Source organism: Ochotona princeps, chromosome 21 (assembly GCF_030435755.1).
Source record: "Ochotona princeps isolate mOchPri1 chromosome 21, mOchPri1.hap1, whole genome shotgun sequence".
In the NCBI taxonomy this organism is placed as follows: Eukaryota; Metazoa; Chordata; class Mammalia; order Lagomorpha; family Ochotonidae; genus Ochotona; species Ochotona princeps.
Genome location: NC_080852.1, coordinates 31,976,571 through 31,994,548, shown reverse-complemented (window position 1 = coordinate 31,994,548; position 17,978 = coordinate 31,976,571). Strand labels below are relative to the sequence as shown.

The 17,978-nt window shown below is 51.8% G+C and overlaps 1 protein-coding gene and 2 non-coding genes across 3 annotated transcripts; all 3 read left to right on the top strand.

Annotated features, from left to right (window-relative positions):
* The first annotated feature begins 3,755 nt into the window (after positions 1–3,755).
* RPSA (ribosomal protein SA) lies at positions 3,756–8,446 on the top strand. The gene is made up of 7 exons (XM_004581378.3): positions 3,756–3,869; positions 4,719–4,885; positions 5,669–5,787; positions 6,515–6,760; positions 7,708–7,836; positions 7,969–8,134; positions 8,283–8,446. Exons 2-7 carry the CDS (start codon positions 4,753–4,755, stop codon positions 8,375–8,377), a joined length of 888 nt encoding a protein of 295 aa, XP_004581435.1. The 5' UTR covers positions 3,756–3,869; positions 4,719–4,752; the 3' UTR covers positions 8,378–8,446.
* LOC118760353 (small nucleolar RNA SNORA62/SNORA6 family) lies at positions 5,453–5,600 on the top strand. The gene has a single exon (XR_004996737.2). It is a non-coding gene; the product is annotated as a small nucleolar RNA SNORA62/SNORA6 family (small nucleolar RNA).
* Positions 6,812–6,965, top strand: LOC118760352 (small nucleolar RNA SNORA62/SNORA6 family). The gene has a single exon (XR_004996736.2). It is a non-coding gene; the product is annotated as a small nucleolar RNA SNORA62/SNORA6 family (small nucleolar RNA).
* Positions 8,447–17,978: the final 9,532 nt, after the last annotated feature.

Genomic DNA, 17,978 nt, shown 5'->3' with positions numbered 1-17,978 from the left:
CAAGAGAAGCTGGAGGCCACCTGCCATGTCAGAGACGCCAGCAGCGATCTGAGGGAAAAGGCCCTGTCGCCGGGCTCCACAGTGTCTGAGGTGACGTGAGGATGAGGAAGAGCAGGTGTCGTTATTTACCTGGCTCCTCAGTGCTTCCCGGAGGCTCTGCGGTGTGGACAGTGGCTTCCCAGCCAGAGAAGTGGCTGTGATTTTGGCCCTGCACTATTGCAATTCTAAGTTCTGGCGTTTTTCTGCAACCATATTTCAGAGAAATAAAGTGAAACACTTTATGATATATATACACATATTTATTAAGTTTACTTAGCGAGCTATAAGCTTGCAGCTAATACTTTTGGTTTTAGGTTAAAATATTCTTTTCAAAACGAGAGTTTGGGTAGAGCAGGCTCCTGATCCCATTGAGCACCCAAGGCTCCAGTGCTGTGACCTGTGCAGTTGGGGGAAGGCATGCTGCATGGAATAGCTGCCTTCTGGAAACCTGGATGCAGGCAGGGCATTCCGGGTCCTTTCTGCAGGCTTCTCTGACCCACCGTTATCCTGAGCCCAGGGAGCCTGACGCCAAGGAGCCCTGCAGTGCAGGAGAGACAAGGCCTTGGACTTGAGTGGTGCCTTCATTTGTTTTGCAAGGGGCAGGCAAACATGATACAATCAGCAATCTTATTTCTAATACCGAATGGGCCCTGTGTCCAGCGACAGGCCATCCTGAGTGCTACTCAGGGCCTCTCGCACTCAGGTTTTGCTGTCTTGCAGCCTCACTGTTTGGCTCAGTAAGAAGCCAGCTTGCGAGCTGTAGTGTGCTGTGGGAACCATGCCCTGCACTGCTTTTTCTTAGTGATCTTGGCTGCTTCAGACTCAAATTTCTTAAGAGGTGGAGCTCTGGGGACCGTGGTGACCGAAGATAAGGCCTCCTAGGTCATGAGCCAAGGAAGCAAAGCCAAGGTTTCCAGCTGCAGTTATACTCCTGAAAATATGCTACAAGGAAATGTTTCAGGCACTCCAGAAATTTTCCTAGTTGGCTTATTTGTATCCGAGTCCAAAGGACTGCAGGTGCTTTTGGGCCTTCATTCCCTCACTCGGATGGAACAACTGTCAAGATTTTGCTACACCAGAGGCCAGTGTTGCGGCCTAACGGGTAAGGCTGCTGCCTGCAACACCAGCAGCGCCCGTCCCAGCTGTTCCACTTGTGATACAGCTCCCCTGTGACCTGGGAAAAGCAGCCAAAGATGGCCCACATGGGAGACCTGGATGAAGCTCTTGGCTCCTGGCTTTGGCCTGGTTCAGCGCTGGCCATCTGGGGAGTGAGCTAGTAGATAGAAGATCACTTTCTCTCTGTAACTCTTTCAGCATAAAAAAATAAGTTGAAGGGAAAAAAAAATTGCCACACTTGCTGGTCTTCTCACTGCTTTCATAGCACACTTTCTTTTCTTTAAAGGTGAGTAGGGTGATCGCCCCACGTCCTTGCACATTTCAAGGTACATCACTGAAAATTAAATATCACCCCACATGGCAAACTCAGACTGTGGACAGGTCATCCATATTCATCCTGCCCTGATGGCAGAGTTACAGAGAGAATCTTGCTTGTGCAGGTTCACTCCCCAGATGGCCGCAATGAAGGGGTGGGTCAGGTCAAACCAGGAGCTTCTTCCAGATCTCCCACATAGGTGGCAGGGGTCCAAGCACTTGGGCCATCTTGCTCTGCTTTCCCAGGCACATCAGCAGGGCGCTTTGTTGGAAGTGGAGCAGCCAGGACTTGTACTGGCGCTCCTGGGGTGCTGGAGTCCATAGGCAGATTAACACTATGCCACAGTGGTGGCTCCAGAAATTTTCCTAGTTGGCTTATTTGTATCCGAGTCCAAAAAAATGTCCATGTATGGTTTTAGTTTTTAAGTTTCTTGTTAATCCAGGATAGCACTTTGCTGCTGAGTAGTTCTAGCTTGTTTCTGTTTCACGTCATTTCCCATAAACTAGGTGTTGGCTCAGCTAACTGGATTGAATTCAAATCCGTCCAATTTCCTAGCCAAAAACAGAACGTGCCACGGCTTGCGTCACAGCAGGGTGCCCTGAGGATTCGGCTATTGCTTTTTCACTGACACAGAGATGGGTAAGCTGGTTTGTGTGGTGACCACCTAATCCCTCCATTGCCAAGCTGCTATCAACCTTTCACGTACTGACAATGTGGCCTTGCCAAGTTATGTCCTTCTGGTGGCTTCCACGTTTATTAGCTGGAATTGTTTTGTAATAAAGCACTTTTCCTGAGGCCGATGTTCAGATACAGCAGGTAAAGCCACAGCCTGGGACACCAGCTTCCTACAGGCCACCTGTTCCTGCTGTGGCTGCTCTGCTTCCAGGGAAAGCAGAAGAGGGATCCCTAGGTGCTTGAGCCCCTGCCACTCATGTGGGAGACCTGGATGAAGCTTCTGCCTTCAGCCTGGCCCAGTACTGGCCATGCTGGTCACCCAGAGAATGAGCCAGCAGGTGGAATCCCTTTCTGTCACACTCTCTCCTTCAAAATAGGATCTTGTGGAGAAACCAAACACCTAGAGGGACAAGGATGGCATAGCAAGTTAAGCCACTGTGTGAGATGGGTTCAAGTTCCAGGTGTTCCACTTTTGATCCAGCGCCCCGGCTGATGTATCTGGGAAGGCAGCTGAGGATAGCCCACGCACCTGGGTCCCTGCCGCCCATGTGGGAGACCAGGCTGGGGCTCCTGGCTCCTGGCTCCTGGCTTTGCAGCTATTTGGGGAGTGAGCCAGTGGATAGAAGATTGCTCTGATTCTTTTTAATAAATCCATTGTAAAATCTTAAACCTAGTTACTGTACAATGTTCTGATGGGTGCACAGGGGAGCGAGCTGCACGCAGAAACACCCCCAGATGTCCTGCTGTGACACAGCTGTCAGGAAAAGCCAGCAGTTAAGCTCCCCGTCAGCAACCTCTTTAGCTTGTGTTTCCTTTTTGGTTTTGAGGACTAAAATGTCTCTAGTTTTAGCAGTTGCTGAAGAAATTTGATGCCTTCTGTCAGCACTAGTAAAATGTAGTCTGTTTCAATTAAAGAAAAAAAAGTAGCATATGTTCCTCATAAGAATTTTGTTCAAAACCACCAAAAAATGAGGGGAAAAAATAGACTAATTTCTAACCTGGGTGCACATTAGAATTACCCGAGATACTTTTGAAAACAATCTTGTATTGGGCTTGAGCAGGACATAGAATTTAGACACCTGCTATTTCTTTACAGGCTGATTATTATCTTTAAAATAATCTCCCGTATCCCGCAACCCTGATAGATCATTTTTGCACTATTTCTAAGTAACTGCATGTTATTATACTGAATGGAAAATACACTTATTAATTTCCTCTGATGAAAATTGCAACTTTAGCTTCTTACTCAAGTTTCATGCATACAACCACGCAGTCTCGTCCTTTTGCTTAAAACAAAACAAAACAAAAACAAAACCTACTCATAACTGATTATGTGCCGTTAGACTGATCTCCAAAAAAATCAGGGCGGGCGACTGCGGCTCAGGAAGCTGCCGGTCGTCTCACGGGCACAAGCGGCGGGCTGGAGCGCCAGGCAGGACAGGGCCAAGCCCGGGGGTGTGCCACATCGGGCACGGGGGCAGTCGAGCACAGGGCGGCCGGCCACCGGAACAGCCGCCGACTCCCGACTCCCCGATTGCTGACGGCCCAAGCCGCGCCATGTCCGCCGCGCTCGCCCCGCCCCGGAACTTCAGCCCTCCGGCTCCGCCTCTCTTCCTCTCCCCTTCCCCTGCTATTGGTTGCCGACGGCGTATATAAGCGCGTCACTTCCGCCCGCCCGTCCTTTCCGCGCTCCCGGCGAGGGCTCCATACGGCGTTGTCTTTGGTGAGCTGCTCCTGGGGTGGCCGTCTCCTCCCGAGCACCTCGCCCAGCATCCTTCCCGCCCTCGTAGGGGGCACGGAAATGGGGCGGAGAGTCGATCGGGCTGGATCTGTGTGCGATCTGGCGGGCCCCCCTGGTCCCCGGCCGACGGCCCGCACGTGGCGGGGCTCGGGCCTGCACTGCCCCGGGAGCCGAAGGCGGACCCGCGGCAGCCGGGCTCGGGGCTGGGCTGGGCGGGTGCGGGAAGCCGAGCGAGGGCGCAGCGAAGTCGGCGTCCTGGGTTGGTCGGCTTGGCCCTCTGCCCCGCCGGCTGGGGGCTCAGGTTGTTGCTGGGGTTTTGAGAAGTGGATGTGGAGGTGCGAGAGCGTGAGCCCTGAGTGCCCATCTACCGAGTGCCAAGGCCTGCCCTGCCTGGCCCGCACGTTCGTTCACTGCCCTTGGTCTTGGGCCCTTCGCTGCTCGCATTGCCTTCCATGCACACTGCAGTTCGCACCGCCTTAGCAGGGTTAAGCTGGCGCCGATCTGCCATATTGTGGCCCGTGGCTACACTACTGGATGCTGCATGTAGCCTGTTTTGTTTTTTTCTTTTTTTAAGGATTTATTTATCTTAGAAATATTCACGGGGACAAGGGGAACTGGGGGAAATCTTCCATCCGCTGGTTCACTCCCCTAATAGCCACAGTGGCTGGAGCTTACCATCTCCCACGTGGGTGCACGGTCCACTGCACTTGGGATCCTGACGCCTGCAGGCGGAGAATTAGCCAGTTGAGCCCTAGATGGAGGGACCAGAGTGGGGAGCCCGCTCGGCCAGCTTGTAACTGTTAACCACTGGTAACCATTTTCCTCCCTCAGATTCCCGGCGTAACTTTACAGGGAAGCTGTCACAATGTCCGGAGCCCTTGACGTCCTGCAGATGAAGGAGGAAGATGTCCTCAAGTTCCTGGCTGCAGGAACCCACCTGGGAGGCACCAACCTCGACTTCCAGATGGAGCAGTACATCTACAAAAGGAAAAGTGATGGTTAGTCGTTGGGTTTTTGTCTTGATGGAAGACAGATTGCATCCTCCGTTTGATGGATAATACGGGGAGTTCTTAAATTATTTCTCTTTATTTGAAAGGCAGATTTACAGAGAACAATCTTTCCACCACTGCACTCCTAAACTGATCACAATTACTGGAGCCTAGCCTGTCATGAGCTAGGAGCTTGTTGCAGGTCTTCTCATGTGGGTGAAGGGTGCCATCCTCTGCTGCTGGGACATGAATCGGCAGTACCCATGTGGAAAAGAGGCACACTGCCAGTTATGGCTCAAGTTTATCCGACTGAATACTGAAGGAATTAGGACAAGAGATGAGCTTGTGGCTTAGAAGGTAGGTAGGTTAGGGCCAAGAGTGTGGACAGCATGTTAGGTGATTAGTATTAGAAATAAGAGGTCACTAAAGGATTCCAGCCTCTTGGCAACCCAGAAGTTTTACGATGAACCTGCCTGCCATCGGTGCAGATGTGAGCGAGTAGCGAGAAACCTGCAAGCTCAGAAACTTGGCAGGACCCCAGGGGACGGGAGGAGGAGGACCTGCCAACTGGGTCCCACTGCACACTGTTAAAGCTCGGGCGGAGGCCTTCGTGGCCTGTGAGCTTCCGAGTGTCGGAGGTGTGCTACAGCAATGGCAGGGTTTTCGCTAACACCATGAGAGCTCGGCTCTATGACTGGGGTTGATAGTACTCGCTGCCACATCCCCTCACGGATGCAGAAGGATGTCTGCGTGCCGGGGGCGGGGTTGCTACGTCCTGGTGTCCTCTCGTAGGCATCTACATCATCAACCTCAAGAGGACCTGGGAGAAGCTCCTGCTGGCCGCGCGGGCCATCGTGGCCATCGAGAACCCTGCTGACGTCAGCGTGATCTCCTCCCGGAACACTGGCCAGGTCTGTGGAGGCTTCCAATGTGCTAGCGTCTACAGGCAGGTGGGGATTCTGCTGTTGGGAAAGTTTAGGTTGGACTGAGCCATGAGCGGTAACGTTTCTGGTGGTAATTTCTTTTTAATGCGATTAATTGCTTAAGTGTAGAGAACTAATATTTTAGCCCTACCTTAAGCAAGTTCTTAAGAATTTTCTGATTGGAAATTGTCTTAATTGTAATTTATAACTGAGTAAAATTGTCTTTTGGTTACAATTTTGGTACATTTTTTTCCTGTTGAGGAAACTGGGTTTATTGGTTTATAAGGGTTTTCAACCAAGTTTTCATAAACCCATTAACTTGATCTAAAAATCCCCAGGTGAGACTGTCCAATAAGGCAGGTTACTTTCAGGCTGATTTTGGGGGGGCCTTAAGTTCCTGCAGGGCCTGAACCTTGTCTTGTAGTTTCCTGCGTAGTACAGAGGTGGATGTGCAGATGAGGAAGGGAGCTGAGAGAAAGCCCTGAGGAACCGGGAGGTGTGTGCCCCAGGGGTTCTGCCGCCAGGAGGGGGTCTTGGTGGGAGGACTGAAGCACTCGCTGATCCCTGTAGGGGACAGGGTGCCTTGGCTGTGCTTGTTGGGCATGCTTGGGGTCCTGGAGCCAGGCTGCTTTCTGTGATGAGGGAGCTGGGGTTGGTATGCTGGGAACAGGACAGCCACTCGACTGGTGCTGAATATGCTCCCTTCTGCCTTCAGAGGGCTGTGCTGAAGTTTGCTGCTGCCACTGGAGCTACTCCCATCGCTGGCCGCTTCACTCCTGGCACCTTCACTAACCAGATCCAGGCCGCCTTCCGGGAGCCGCGCCTGCTGGTGGTGACAGATCCCAGGGCTGACCACCAGCCCCTCACGGAGGCGTCGTACGTGAACCTGCCCACCATCGCTCTGTGTAACACAGACTCTCCTCTGCGCTACGTGGACATTGCTATCCCGTGCAACAACAAGGTAATGGCATGAAACCAGAATGGACTTTGCCAGTAGGGGAAACCATGTCCCTGTGCACATTGTTAGAGCTTGGAGTTGAGGCTGCTGATCGGCCAATGAACTCCCAAGTGTAGGTAGTGTGCTACATGAGCGGCAAGCTTTTCGCTAACACCACGAGGGTCCCTGGCCTGATGAGTGGGGTTGGATAGTAATCCTTGCTACAATTATGATGTTGCTGTGTACCTGCTGTGAGGAGGAGTACTTGGGAAATCACTGTTTTCCTCTGCCTTCTCTGCTTCTTGCTGTACCTGGGCCCCTGGTGTGACTTGACAGTTTTTTTTACTTGAAGAGTCCTACAGTAAAATTGTAAAAGGTGGATCATGTATGGGTCAGATCCCTGGTTGTGTGCAAGAACTGATCCAAAGGATTGTGTGTTTTTGTTTGTTTCAGTTGAACAGGGAGCACTAGAGTGAGGAGACCTGGGCTCTGCTTCTCACTTGAGGCTGCCACGGCCAGGGCTGGGCTAGGCTGAAGCAAGGAGCCAGGAGTTCTTCAGAGTCTCCCTTGTGTGTGCAGGGTCCTAACTGCTTGAGTCATTGCCTGCAGGTATCTGGAACCCAAGTGGGATGCCAGTGTGCAGATGCCATTACACTGCCGTGCTGGCCCCCACTTCCTCTGCTGTCCAAAGGGGGCACAGGGGACAACCTTAGGTCAGGTCATTCTGTTTCTTTACCAGGCTGTTAATTAGCAGGAATCTGGACCAGAACTGGAGCAGCCATGACCATTTGGCATGCTGGTACTGCAGGCAGAGGATTAGCCAGCTATGCCTGTGAATTCTCATATTTCAGTGCTTGGTTAGCGTTATTAAGATTGTTTTGATTTATAATCCAGGGGACCAAGATGACGTAGGCACAGGTAGGATGAGCCAGTTTGGGGTGTCATTTACTAACAGTTTGTTGCTCTTGTAGGGAGCCCACTCCGTGGGTTTGATGTGGTGGATGCTGGCCCGGGAGGTTCTGCGCATGCGTGGCACCATCTCTCGTGAACACCCGTGGGAAGTCATGCCTGATCTCTACTTCTACCGCGATCCTGAAGAGGTGAGCTTGCTGCGCTCCTGCACCAGGGCCTGTGCAGATGAACAGGTCACTGAGCTCTGCTGCGTGAGGGCAAGGTCTCAGTGCCTCTAAGCTTTGCCGTGGTTTTTTTTTTTTTTTTTTTTTCAAAATTAGATTGAAAAAGAAGAGCAGGCTGCGGCTGAAAAGGCTGTGACCAAGGAGGAGTTCCAGGGTGAATGGACCGCGCCCGCTCCCGAGTTCACGGCTACCCAGCCCGAGGTTGCAGACTGGTCTGAGGGTGTGCAGGTGCCTTCTGTGCCCATCCAGCAGTTCCCCACTGGTATGTATCAAGAAACAGGTGCACAGCCTGGCGCCTCGGGAAACGTGACCCTTGTCCTTTGAAACATGTGTGTGATAGCACTGTTGCAAGATGGCCATTTTGGTGATAGAGCTGAAGGCTTTACATTTCCTTATTTTTTTTTTAACAGAAGACTGGAGCGCTCAGCCTGCCACTGAAGACTGGTCTGCAGCCCCCACGGCTCAGGCCACTGAATGGGTAGGAACAACCACCGAGTGGTCTTGAGTGATCTGCAGTCTTTGAAGCAGACGTGGAGTGAAGTTGACGGAAAATAAACACCAGTTTCTAAAGAAAGTGCATCTGTTTTTAATTTCGTGTCAGATTATTGGGCTTTGGTTCATGTATTCAGTAGTGTTTTACTGTGGGACTTGTAGTGTGCAGAAAGTAAATTTAGTCTTGGGGTGACAAGCTTTGTGTCTGCCACTGTGTGACTAGCATTGGCAGGTAGGTGCTCCTTTTTCTGGAAGCTTAGAGGGACGTGACCTTAGCATTTTATTTTATTGCAAAGGCGGACCTAGTTTGTAGAGAGGACAGTTCTCCCTTTCACTGGCTCACTCTCCAAGTGGCCACAGCAGCCATGGCTGGCTGATGAGGACCTTCCTCCAGCGATCTCCTGGGAGGGCACAGGGTCCCAAGAGTGGACCATTGTCCACTGCTTTCCCAGGCCACAAGTGGGGAGCAGGTGGGACACAAACCAGCACTCATGGATTCCGGTGCTTACAAGGTAAGGATTGCGCCACTGCATGAGCACTGGGTAGGTTGTTAGTAGAAACTGTTGCAGTAATTAGTGGGTATGGCTGGGAAGTTAGTGACTGGAGACCTGGTAGGGACGTGGCTGGGAACTGGTCAGCAGGTCTGGGATGGAGAGGGCTACTCAAGTATGGTGTTCCATCAGTCAGCTGCAGACCATTCCAGAACTACCCAAAACACAATCCCCTCTTAATCTAGCTAATCTCAAGGCATTGCAGTTGCTCCTGTGTTCTGGAATTCTGGCAGAAGGGAGCCAGGAGATGCTGATGAGGGATTTTTCATAAATTGTTTCCCACTCAGGCTTGCTTGCTCTGGGCTTCAAGTTGACTACTTTTCCTCAGAATCATGTTTTTCTCTGTTGCTTTCTGTTAGAAGATAGTGGCCCAACCCAGAGTGAACCCGTTCAAGTCAGGTTACCTGTTGCTGGCCCTGGCGGCTTCCTCGGCTGCAGAGCCTGGTCTGAAGCAATCATCTGCAAGTTCAAATTGGCCAAACGCTGGCTCCGGGGCCGGTCAGGACTTGCTCTTACAGATTTCTGGAGCAACCAAAACCTTTAGGCTAAGCAAGGTTTATTCCAGCTGGGTAGATGGGGGCGGGGTGCACGAGGAGGCCCTTTAAGTATCCTCACGGTACGTCTGGGAGCGTTGAGTGGGGGACAGGGTGAAGATTGCAGCGGATTGGTGGGCAACCGGAAGGTGTGAAGTTGGCGAGCTGCGGCGAGGGGAAGCTGCGCTCAAGATGGCGTCTCGTCCTTCGCTGGGGAACGCACAGGCGGTCGGCTGCCTCAAAGCCTGAAGGCAGAAGGGGAGTTCTGACTGGGTGAGCCGACTGGAACGTCCGGGGGCGGCAGAGCGGTGAGTCGGGCCTTCCCAGCCCGTGGGCCCCACGCGCCTGGGCACCAGCCCTGCGCCCTCTCCCCGCCTCCCGCAGAACCTTCCCGCAGCCCTGAGCCTCGGTGCCCTGTCGGTCCCCGGAAGTGAGGGCGCCTGCGGCAGGTGGTGCCCCTTCCTGGCTCACAGTCTGCAGCATCAACTGCCAACGGTCACTCCAACCGCCACCAACCGTCCCCTGCTCACAGCCCCGGCCGCTCCTTCCCCGACCGCCCCAGAAGGCCTTTGTCGCCTCTGGTCCCCTGGTCGGGGAGGCTGGCGCTGGGAGGACTCCCTTCAGGAAGCCGGGCCGAGGGGACCAAGTACTGTGGGAGGATGACGGAGGCTGAGGAGCAGCCAGGCCACCCTTGAGCAGAGCCTGGGGTGGCGGTGGGGTGGGGGTACCTTAGCGTCCGAGAGCCAAAAACTCAGCAGCCAGCTTGGCCAGTTTTCTTCAAAGTGGCAAGCTGGGAGGGTCCCCAGTTCAGTGTTGCCCTGAGGTGGGGAAGACGTGAGGCCTTTGACGAGGGGAAGAGGGGACACGCTGTACTGTCTGCTCCATGGCGTGTCTCAGAATTGAGGGGAGCGGGAGGTGGGAAGCGGATGGGAATCTGGGCGGTCAGAAACTGCAGGCAGATTGAAATAGCCGAATATTGATCAAGGCCAGCGGATGGTTTCATTTTCATTTTCTAGTAGGGCGTTTTTAAGTGTTCACAAAGGGGTTTCTCTACCCTTTCGGATAGGGGTATGAGTTAAGAGAGAGGTTGGGGTCCGAATCCTGATTTAGGGTGCTCGGCCGCCATCAGCTCTGCGATGTTGGAGACCTGGGCCAGCTTCTCCAGTGGGAACAGTGGAAATGTGGGGTGGCAGGAGGGCCAGGAGAATGTGTGGGAGGCCCACTCAGGAGGAAGGCACCGGAGGCCAGCTCCAGGAGCATGGAGACTGTCACTTTGTGCCATCTGCTCACAGTTCAAGAGGTTGTCCTTTTACTCTGACACGTCACAAACTTCTGCACACATGTTTGATTGTTGTATTTTTAACTTCATGACCAAGCCGGCATGCATAGATGTTTGATTAATTAATTCTTTACTTCATGGTCAACCAGGTGCTTTTAAAGATAATTCTGTAAGTTACTGCAATCAGTTTTTTTCAAAGCAAGCCATTATTCATTCTTCAGTAGTATCCATTAGGTGACAGCCAGGACTCCAAGGCCAAGACACATGCGATTACCTACTAATTAGTAATACATTCCCACTACATTTTTGTTTTTACAACTTATTTATCACTTAATGGGAGAAATACATCAAAAAGGGGAAAAAAAAACAAAGATTCAAGACAAAAAATTTCAAACATTAAATCCCCCTACAAGCTCTACAACCCCATAAACAGTCAAACAATAACTAAAAGCATATCTTATTTATCAAGCACCCTATAATTCCTTTAGCCAAAAAAATTATAAAAGGAAGCTAAAACAGATACATTTCCTATGCTCCAAAGAGTTGCAAGGACAGGCTAGCCTTTACCATCATGATAACTATTGTCATAGCAGTTTCAGCTTATACTCCCATCACTTTCATTAATTTTTAGGATACTCATCAAGCCCTTTCCCAGGAGACTTACTACATGTCTGGGCCAGATAAAGGCCCTCTCACCAAGACATGATCAGTAGTATTAACTCCCAGGCTCACATCAGTTGCAAAAACCATCCCACAGGGGCAGACAACAATGCCTCAACGGAGTACAGAGTTCTTAGTGGGGTGGTTGAGTGTCCATGCAAAGAGGGTGAGACCGTCAAGGTGGTTGGAGAGACACCTGCCAGGCCTTGCCATACAGCTGCAAGCACCTCACGGCCTTGCCAACAGAGGAGCTGTTCTTTTCACACGTGTCATCTTCACACACTGCATGGACCCCAGCAGGAAGGGATAGAGTCCAGGGCCAGGGGTGGCCCTTAGAAAGGAGAATTTGTGAAACAGTTTGTTTTTGAGAGGCAGAGACCGAACCCTCCCATTTGCTGATTTCACTCCCCAAATGGCAAGGACTGGGCCTGGGAGCTGAGGGTGCTTCCAAGTCCCCCCTCCCGGGGGGGGGGGCTCAGTGAGTAGAGGGTCTGCATTGGTTGAAAGCTAGACCTAGGACCTGGGTCCAGGCCACTCCAACATGGGGAGTGGGCCTCTGAACAGAGTCCCAACTGCTAGGACCAAGTGTCTGCCTCGTGGCCTTTCTTTTTGTGTGAAAAAACAAACAAACAAACAAAAAACCACAAAGGGAGCTAAAAGCTGGGTCAGGGAAAAGAAACTTAAGGTTTCATGCTGTTGGTTTTTAAAAATCTGTTCCTAGAGAAGTCCTGAGCCTGTGCCCGCTTGCTGCGGAGGTGTCTGGTGTGTGGTCTAGAGTTAGCAGACTGACATGGGCTCACCTTGGCAGTATCCAACGGGTAGGTTCATAGGAAGTTCGTCTGAGGAGACTATCCGTGCATTTCAGGTGCCTTTATACCAAAATAAGCTCACATGACTTGCAGTAGCATGTCTGAACAGCTCCAAGTGTCAGGTACTTAAGAAGGAAGGATCAGATGTCAATTTGTAAAGAGCCCTTATGACAACAATGTGACTTCTGAGATTGGAAAAAGAACAGATATAAAATTTATGGTGAATTTAGGGTAGAAGAGTGGCGAAACAGTTGATGCATGACACGGAGTTTATGGAAGTAATGTGTCTGTTGCTTCGCGGCCCATTTTCCAAAGGGCTGAGGGAGTGTTAGAGCCTTCTGGGGCAGACCAGCCCGATGAATTCTCCCGGGGAAATAGTCTTTGGTTATTGAACCAGGAATGAACAGTTAACAGCGCCAGCAGTTACCCACACCATAGTTGTTAGGGTTTAAACACACGTGAGGTTCTTAAACGCAGCTAATTCCCGCAGCCAAGCAATATTTTTATGATTAGTTTACTGCAGGCCCAAATCCCAGATGCAGCGAGGTGCTTAGGAGGTCCTTTATTCCAAAAGGGTAGGGACCAGAATGGGGGTGGAAGGGAAGGAAACTGGAAGGGAACTGTCTCCTGCCATGGTGGTAGGATGGGGGGCTGCCAGGGGAGGGGTAGGGGGCAAGATGGAGGAGGATAGGGGAGAACCAGGAAAAGGGAAGAAGGGAAGGGGGCACACGTGGAGGCTCATTTATACAACCCAGTTGAGCCTTCAAGGTGTGAGGAGTGTGGGAAGGGCTGGGGTGGCCCCCAGGGACTGGTAACTGAGATGATCACAGGTGATTGGCAGGTGGGCGGGGTTTGGGGAGGGGCCGAGAGCGACCAGAGGGGAGGTTCTCAGGGGAGCCCCCCTCCTTAGGTTGTTACATCTCATTGGTAGATAACCAGAACATTGCCAATTTCACCAGCTGTGGGAAAGGGGAAATAGGAAGTGGCCCCGTGTCCAAAATTGGCTGTTACTGACAATTCTTTTGTATAAAATTTACTTGAATGGCAGAGTTACAGAGAGGAGGAGAGAGATCTTGCTTTGTTGATTCATCCCCATGGCTGTGCCAGGCTGAAACCAGGAGCCAGGAGCTTCTTCTAGGCCCCCCACATAAATGCAGGAACCCAAGCATTTGGGCTACCTTTCGCTGCTTTTCCAGGTGCATTACACGGAGCACGTGGCAAGAGAGATCTTTCATCTACTGGTTCACTGCCCAGATGCCTGCAACAGCCAGCAACTGGGCCAGGCCAAAAGTCAGGAGCCAGAACCTACGTCTGGGTCTCTTGTGGCGGGGAAAGTCAAAGTTTGGAACCACTGTCTGCCACTACCCAAGGACACTGGCATCCTGCTAGAACCAGTTCTGCCATTATACCTGTCCCATATACCTAAAACAAACAAAAAACAAGCATTGTTTTTTTCGTAAGCTCAGCGCGTTTTATTTTTTGACTTTCTGGAAGGCTACAGAATGGTACAGGTGCTGTCTAGGCAGGCAGCTAGTTCAGGGGTCATGAGTCTGGAAGCCACACCTCCCCCGCCTTTGCAGTATTTTTTTGCACACTCATGTGGGCAGGGAGTGCATACCCATTGTTATCTGTGACTTGGTAAGTCAGGTGTGTGGGGGCGGGGTTTACGGTTTACATAGTCACGCCCTTCTCAAGCCCTACATAAAGGCCTGTGCGAGAAGCAGCTGGTCATTTGGGTCACTGCTTGGTCAGCCTGCTCTAGCTCTTGGCCTCCTGTCCCCTGCACTCTAGCTTCCTGACCATTAAGAACAGGAGGTAGCTATCTCTTTGCCTCACTGTTTGGCATTCTGGTTCACTCCCTCTGAAGATCCACGGTAATGTGTATTTCTCACCCTCTGAATAAACTTTAGCACTTACTTAAGCCATTTCAGTGTCTGCTCTTGCAATGCTTTTTAAGTAAAAGGCATGAACCTAGGAAATGAATATTTGGCCCAAATTTGGACCACAACAGTACCATCTGCTTGTGAAAGTGTTTTGAGAAAATTAGCCAGAGAACCGGCAGGAAAGTGCCCAGAAATGCCTCCCTGGGGTGCAAGGACACCTCTGCTCCCCCCACCCAGCAGGGGCCTTTCAGCAGGCATTCCCCCAGGAAGCCATTATGCGTCCACCTTACAGTTCTGATTTAGTTCCTTCTGACTTTTCATTTCCTAATTTTAAAAAAGAAAAAATTTTTTCAAGGTGCTCTTTGCAGTCACACCCTCATCTACAGGCCCTCCCCAGCTCTCCTGCACGAAGTTGTGCTGGGGTAGGTAGGGCCTCTGCTTCCTGGGACCGTGGCAGGTCCCTGGCAATGTGGGCCTAGCACAGTGGGCAGCAGAGCTGAGGCTGCTAAGGGGCTCATTGCCTGGGAGGTTCTACCAGGCAGCTTGTCCTCCCCTGTCACAAGGAACATGAACACGTGTGGCCTTGTCTCCCTCCAGGCGCCCTGCCTCCGACCCTGCACCCCAGCCCTGCACAGCTTGGGCCTGGATTGAGGGGCTCCCAGATTGGATTTGTTTGGCTTTACAGAGGCACAAACGTCATGCTTTCAAAAAAAAAAAAAAAAAAAAAGCAAAAACAAAAAACTCCCACCAACAATGATTTGTTGGCAATGTGAGCTCCCTTCAGGGTGTTTTACTTTTTGGAATTGAAAACTGGAGTCCAAAGTTGGCAACACTGCCACCCTCTCAGCCTGGTGGCTGCACTGGAAATACCTCAGAACTCGTCACGAGGTCACGAGTGGATACCACTCTCTGAAGCTGGGCAGTGCCATCTGTCTTCTGGTTGCCCACAGGCCTTAGGGCCTCAGTGTGCCAGCTGTGGCTATGGCAGGAGAAACCCCCCCCCCCCCGCCCGTGTGTGAGCAGAGGCAGCAGCCAAGGCCTCCAGAGGCTGCAAATAAACACAGCTGCCCACCACCCCCCAACCACCAGGAAGAGGCTTCGTTTCTCGTTCTGTTGATCTTCTCCACAAGGCTGCTCTGAGAAGTGCGAGGGGGGAGCTTGAGGAGGTGTTTCCCCCTAGGCAGTGGGTAGGAGTGCCCATAACCCCCCCTCCTGCAGCTAGGGTGAGATGAGGAGAGTCACTAACTTCCTGCTCAGCTGGGGATGGGGGAAGGAGCCAGAGCCCGGAGTTTTAGTGGGAATAGGGTGAAGGGGGTGCCCCCAGGGCTTGGTACGCTCTGCCTCCTGTGTGCTTCCCTACCCTGTCTCAAGCCCTAGCCCCGTTTCACTTCTTCAGGCTCCTTCCCTTTCTAGCTGCTATTTTCCTTGAGACATTCTAGATTGTTCTAGAGGCCTCCTTCCGGGTCTGGCTGGGGGAAATCTGTGCTTGTCACAAAAGGGTACCATGCCAGGGCAGTTTGTGAAGTAAAGGAAGTCCTGGAGAGGAGTTAAGTGTCATAACCTTGCGAGCTCACATCTTGATGCTTGTCAGTGAAAGATGCGAAGCCAGCAGGGTGTGTGGAGGGCCACTTCTCGGGAGGACGCTGGGGAACACCTGTGACTCCAGTCGGGGGGCAGGGAACACGCAGCCTGGAGGCTGGTGGCTGTGTGGAGTTGGCAAGGGGTGGGTGGGAGTGGTGCTTAGCTTCTGCCCCAGTCAGGTGGCTTGCGTGGAGTGAGGAGCTTGTGGGACCGGTGTTGGCACATGAAGATACAGGCATCTTGGGGGCATTGACTGTATCCTAGGCCTTCCTTCTGGGACCCCTGATGGGAGGTGTCATGTCTTAGGGGAGATGGCTGCCCGGGAGAGCTGGAGGTAGCTGCTCACAGAGGTGCATGCCAAGGCCGCCTCAGGCTGCAAACACGTTTGAGGAGCACCTATAAGAGGTGATTGAGACATAGTTATGCATCTGCCAGTTCTCCATGGGTGAGGTAGGACTGGAGGACTGCACAGCCTCACGGCAGCTGCTCGTATCACAGCACACAGGGATCTGCTTGCTGAGGTTTCAGAAAGCTCCTGGGACCCACAGCTGGCCAGTCTGGGCAGCAGAGGACTTTGGGGAGCAAGGTCACTGTATTTCAAAAATGAGAAAATCAGACTGTTTTCCAAAGTGGCCGCATCATTTTGCATTCCCATCAACATGCACGATACACAACACCCAGCACAACCGAGAGTCTCCGGGATTCCGGTTTTGCACACCCTCGCCAATCTTGTTTTAGCAGATTGTTTTGTTTGTTTGACTTGCTAATGTTTCTTGAAAGGCAGAGTTCTTTAGCTGCCAGTTCATTCCCCAAATGCCACAACCACTGGGGCTGGGCCAGGCCCAGGCTGGCAGCTGGGAACTAGCCAGGTCTGTCGGTCTCTAGGTTTCTCTCCTGGATGGCAGGAATCCATTACTTTGAATCATTGTCTGCTGCCTCCCAGGATGCATATTAGCTGGAAGTTGGAATTGGGAGTCGGAGGCAGGCGTTGAGTGCAGGGTCTCTAAAAAGGGGTGGCAGGGAGACATCTCAAACAGCATATAACCCCTCCACCCAACAGCCGACCCAGCGTGTGTTTGATAGGTCCTGGTACACATGTGTTTTCTGCTCTCAGGTTTCTTTTTGATGAAGAAAAATATTTTCAGAACAGAGTGGCGAGGGAAGGGCAGTCGGGAAAGGGATAGAGAGTCGTCATCCATCTTCTAGTTCATTCTCAGTGCCAGCAGCAGCCAGGCCTGGGACAGGCCGATGTCAGGAATTGGGGACTCAGCCCAGTTCTCCCACATGGGCAGCAGGAACCCAAGGACTTGGGCCGTGGTCCGCTGCCTGTCAGGGGTGTGAACAGCGTGCTGGAGCAGAAGCCGAGGAGCTGAGGCTGGAGCTGGTGCTCTGATATGGGAGGTGGGTATTCTAAGCGGTGGCTGTTTCTAATCGGAAAATTGATTTTTAAGCAATTTGCTCGTGTGCAGGTGGATGATAGGGCTCCAGTATGTAGACCCATGGAAGAGTTTTGGCTCCGTTGCAATGTCTGGATGAAATTCATTGCAAAGATGTAAAGGTTGCATGATCAGTTGGGCTGGGGACACAGAGGCAGGCAGAGGTAAAATGGGCTTTTTTTCAATGGACCTCTTGCTTTCTTTGCCACTTGGGAAAGAGTTGACAGGCCGGCTAACAATGGCAGCAGCACACGGGAGTGAAGTGCTGTGCTGCTGGCAGAGGGCGTGTAGGACCACATCTGTTTCACCGGCTCCGCTGGTGTGCTGGCATCCTTGCGTGCTCAAGGGTTTCAGGCTCAGAGGAACAAGCTTGTGGGGACCAAGCGCTTTTTTTTTATTTAAAACTTTTTTTTCATGATGCTGTTCTTTAGTGGGACTAAGAGCTCTTAATTTCAAGTGACAGTGCTCCTGCCAGTCAGGCTTACTTCCGAGCAGGATATCCTGGATTTGATTGTGTGTGTCAGTTTCTGAAGCTCAGTTTCCTTGTTTGTGGAACAAAGACAGTAACATTGCCTGTCTCATGGGAGTCTTGGAAGACCAAAGGAGAGAATCCAGAGTAAATGGCATCTAGTTAAAAATTGAAACTTCAGCCATCCTATTAGAGCGAGGTGGGGGACAAGGTATCTCCCACCTGCTGACCCACTTGCCCAGATGATCTCAATAGCTGGGCCAGGCCTGAACCAAGAGCCTGGAACTTGATCCAGGTCTCCCTTATGCTTGTCAAGAACCCTGGAGTTTGAGACATTATTTGTTTTCCAACCCCCTTATTGAGAAGCTGGAATTGGAGGTGGAGCCAAGACCCAAATCGAGGCACTCCCCAGT

Coding starts and splice junctions, on each gene's coding strand:
- RPSA (XM_004581378.3), top strand. CDS start 4,753: ATGTCCGGAGCCCTTGACGTCCTGCAGATGAAGGAGGAAGATGTCCTC. Junction 6,761..7,707: donor CTATCCCGTGCAACAACAAG/GTAATGGCATGA, acceptor TTGCTCTTGTAG/GGAGCCCACTCCGTGGGTTT. Junction 8,135..8,282: donor CATCCAGCAGTTCCCCACTG/GTATGTATCAAG, acceptor TTTTTTTAACAG/AAGACTGGAGCGCTCAGCCT.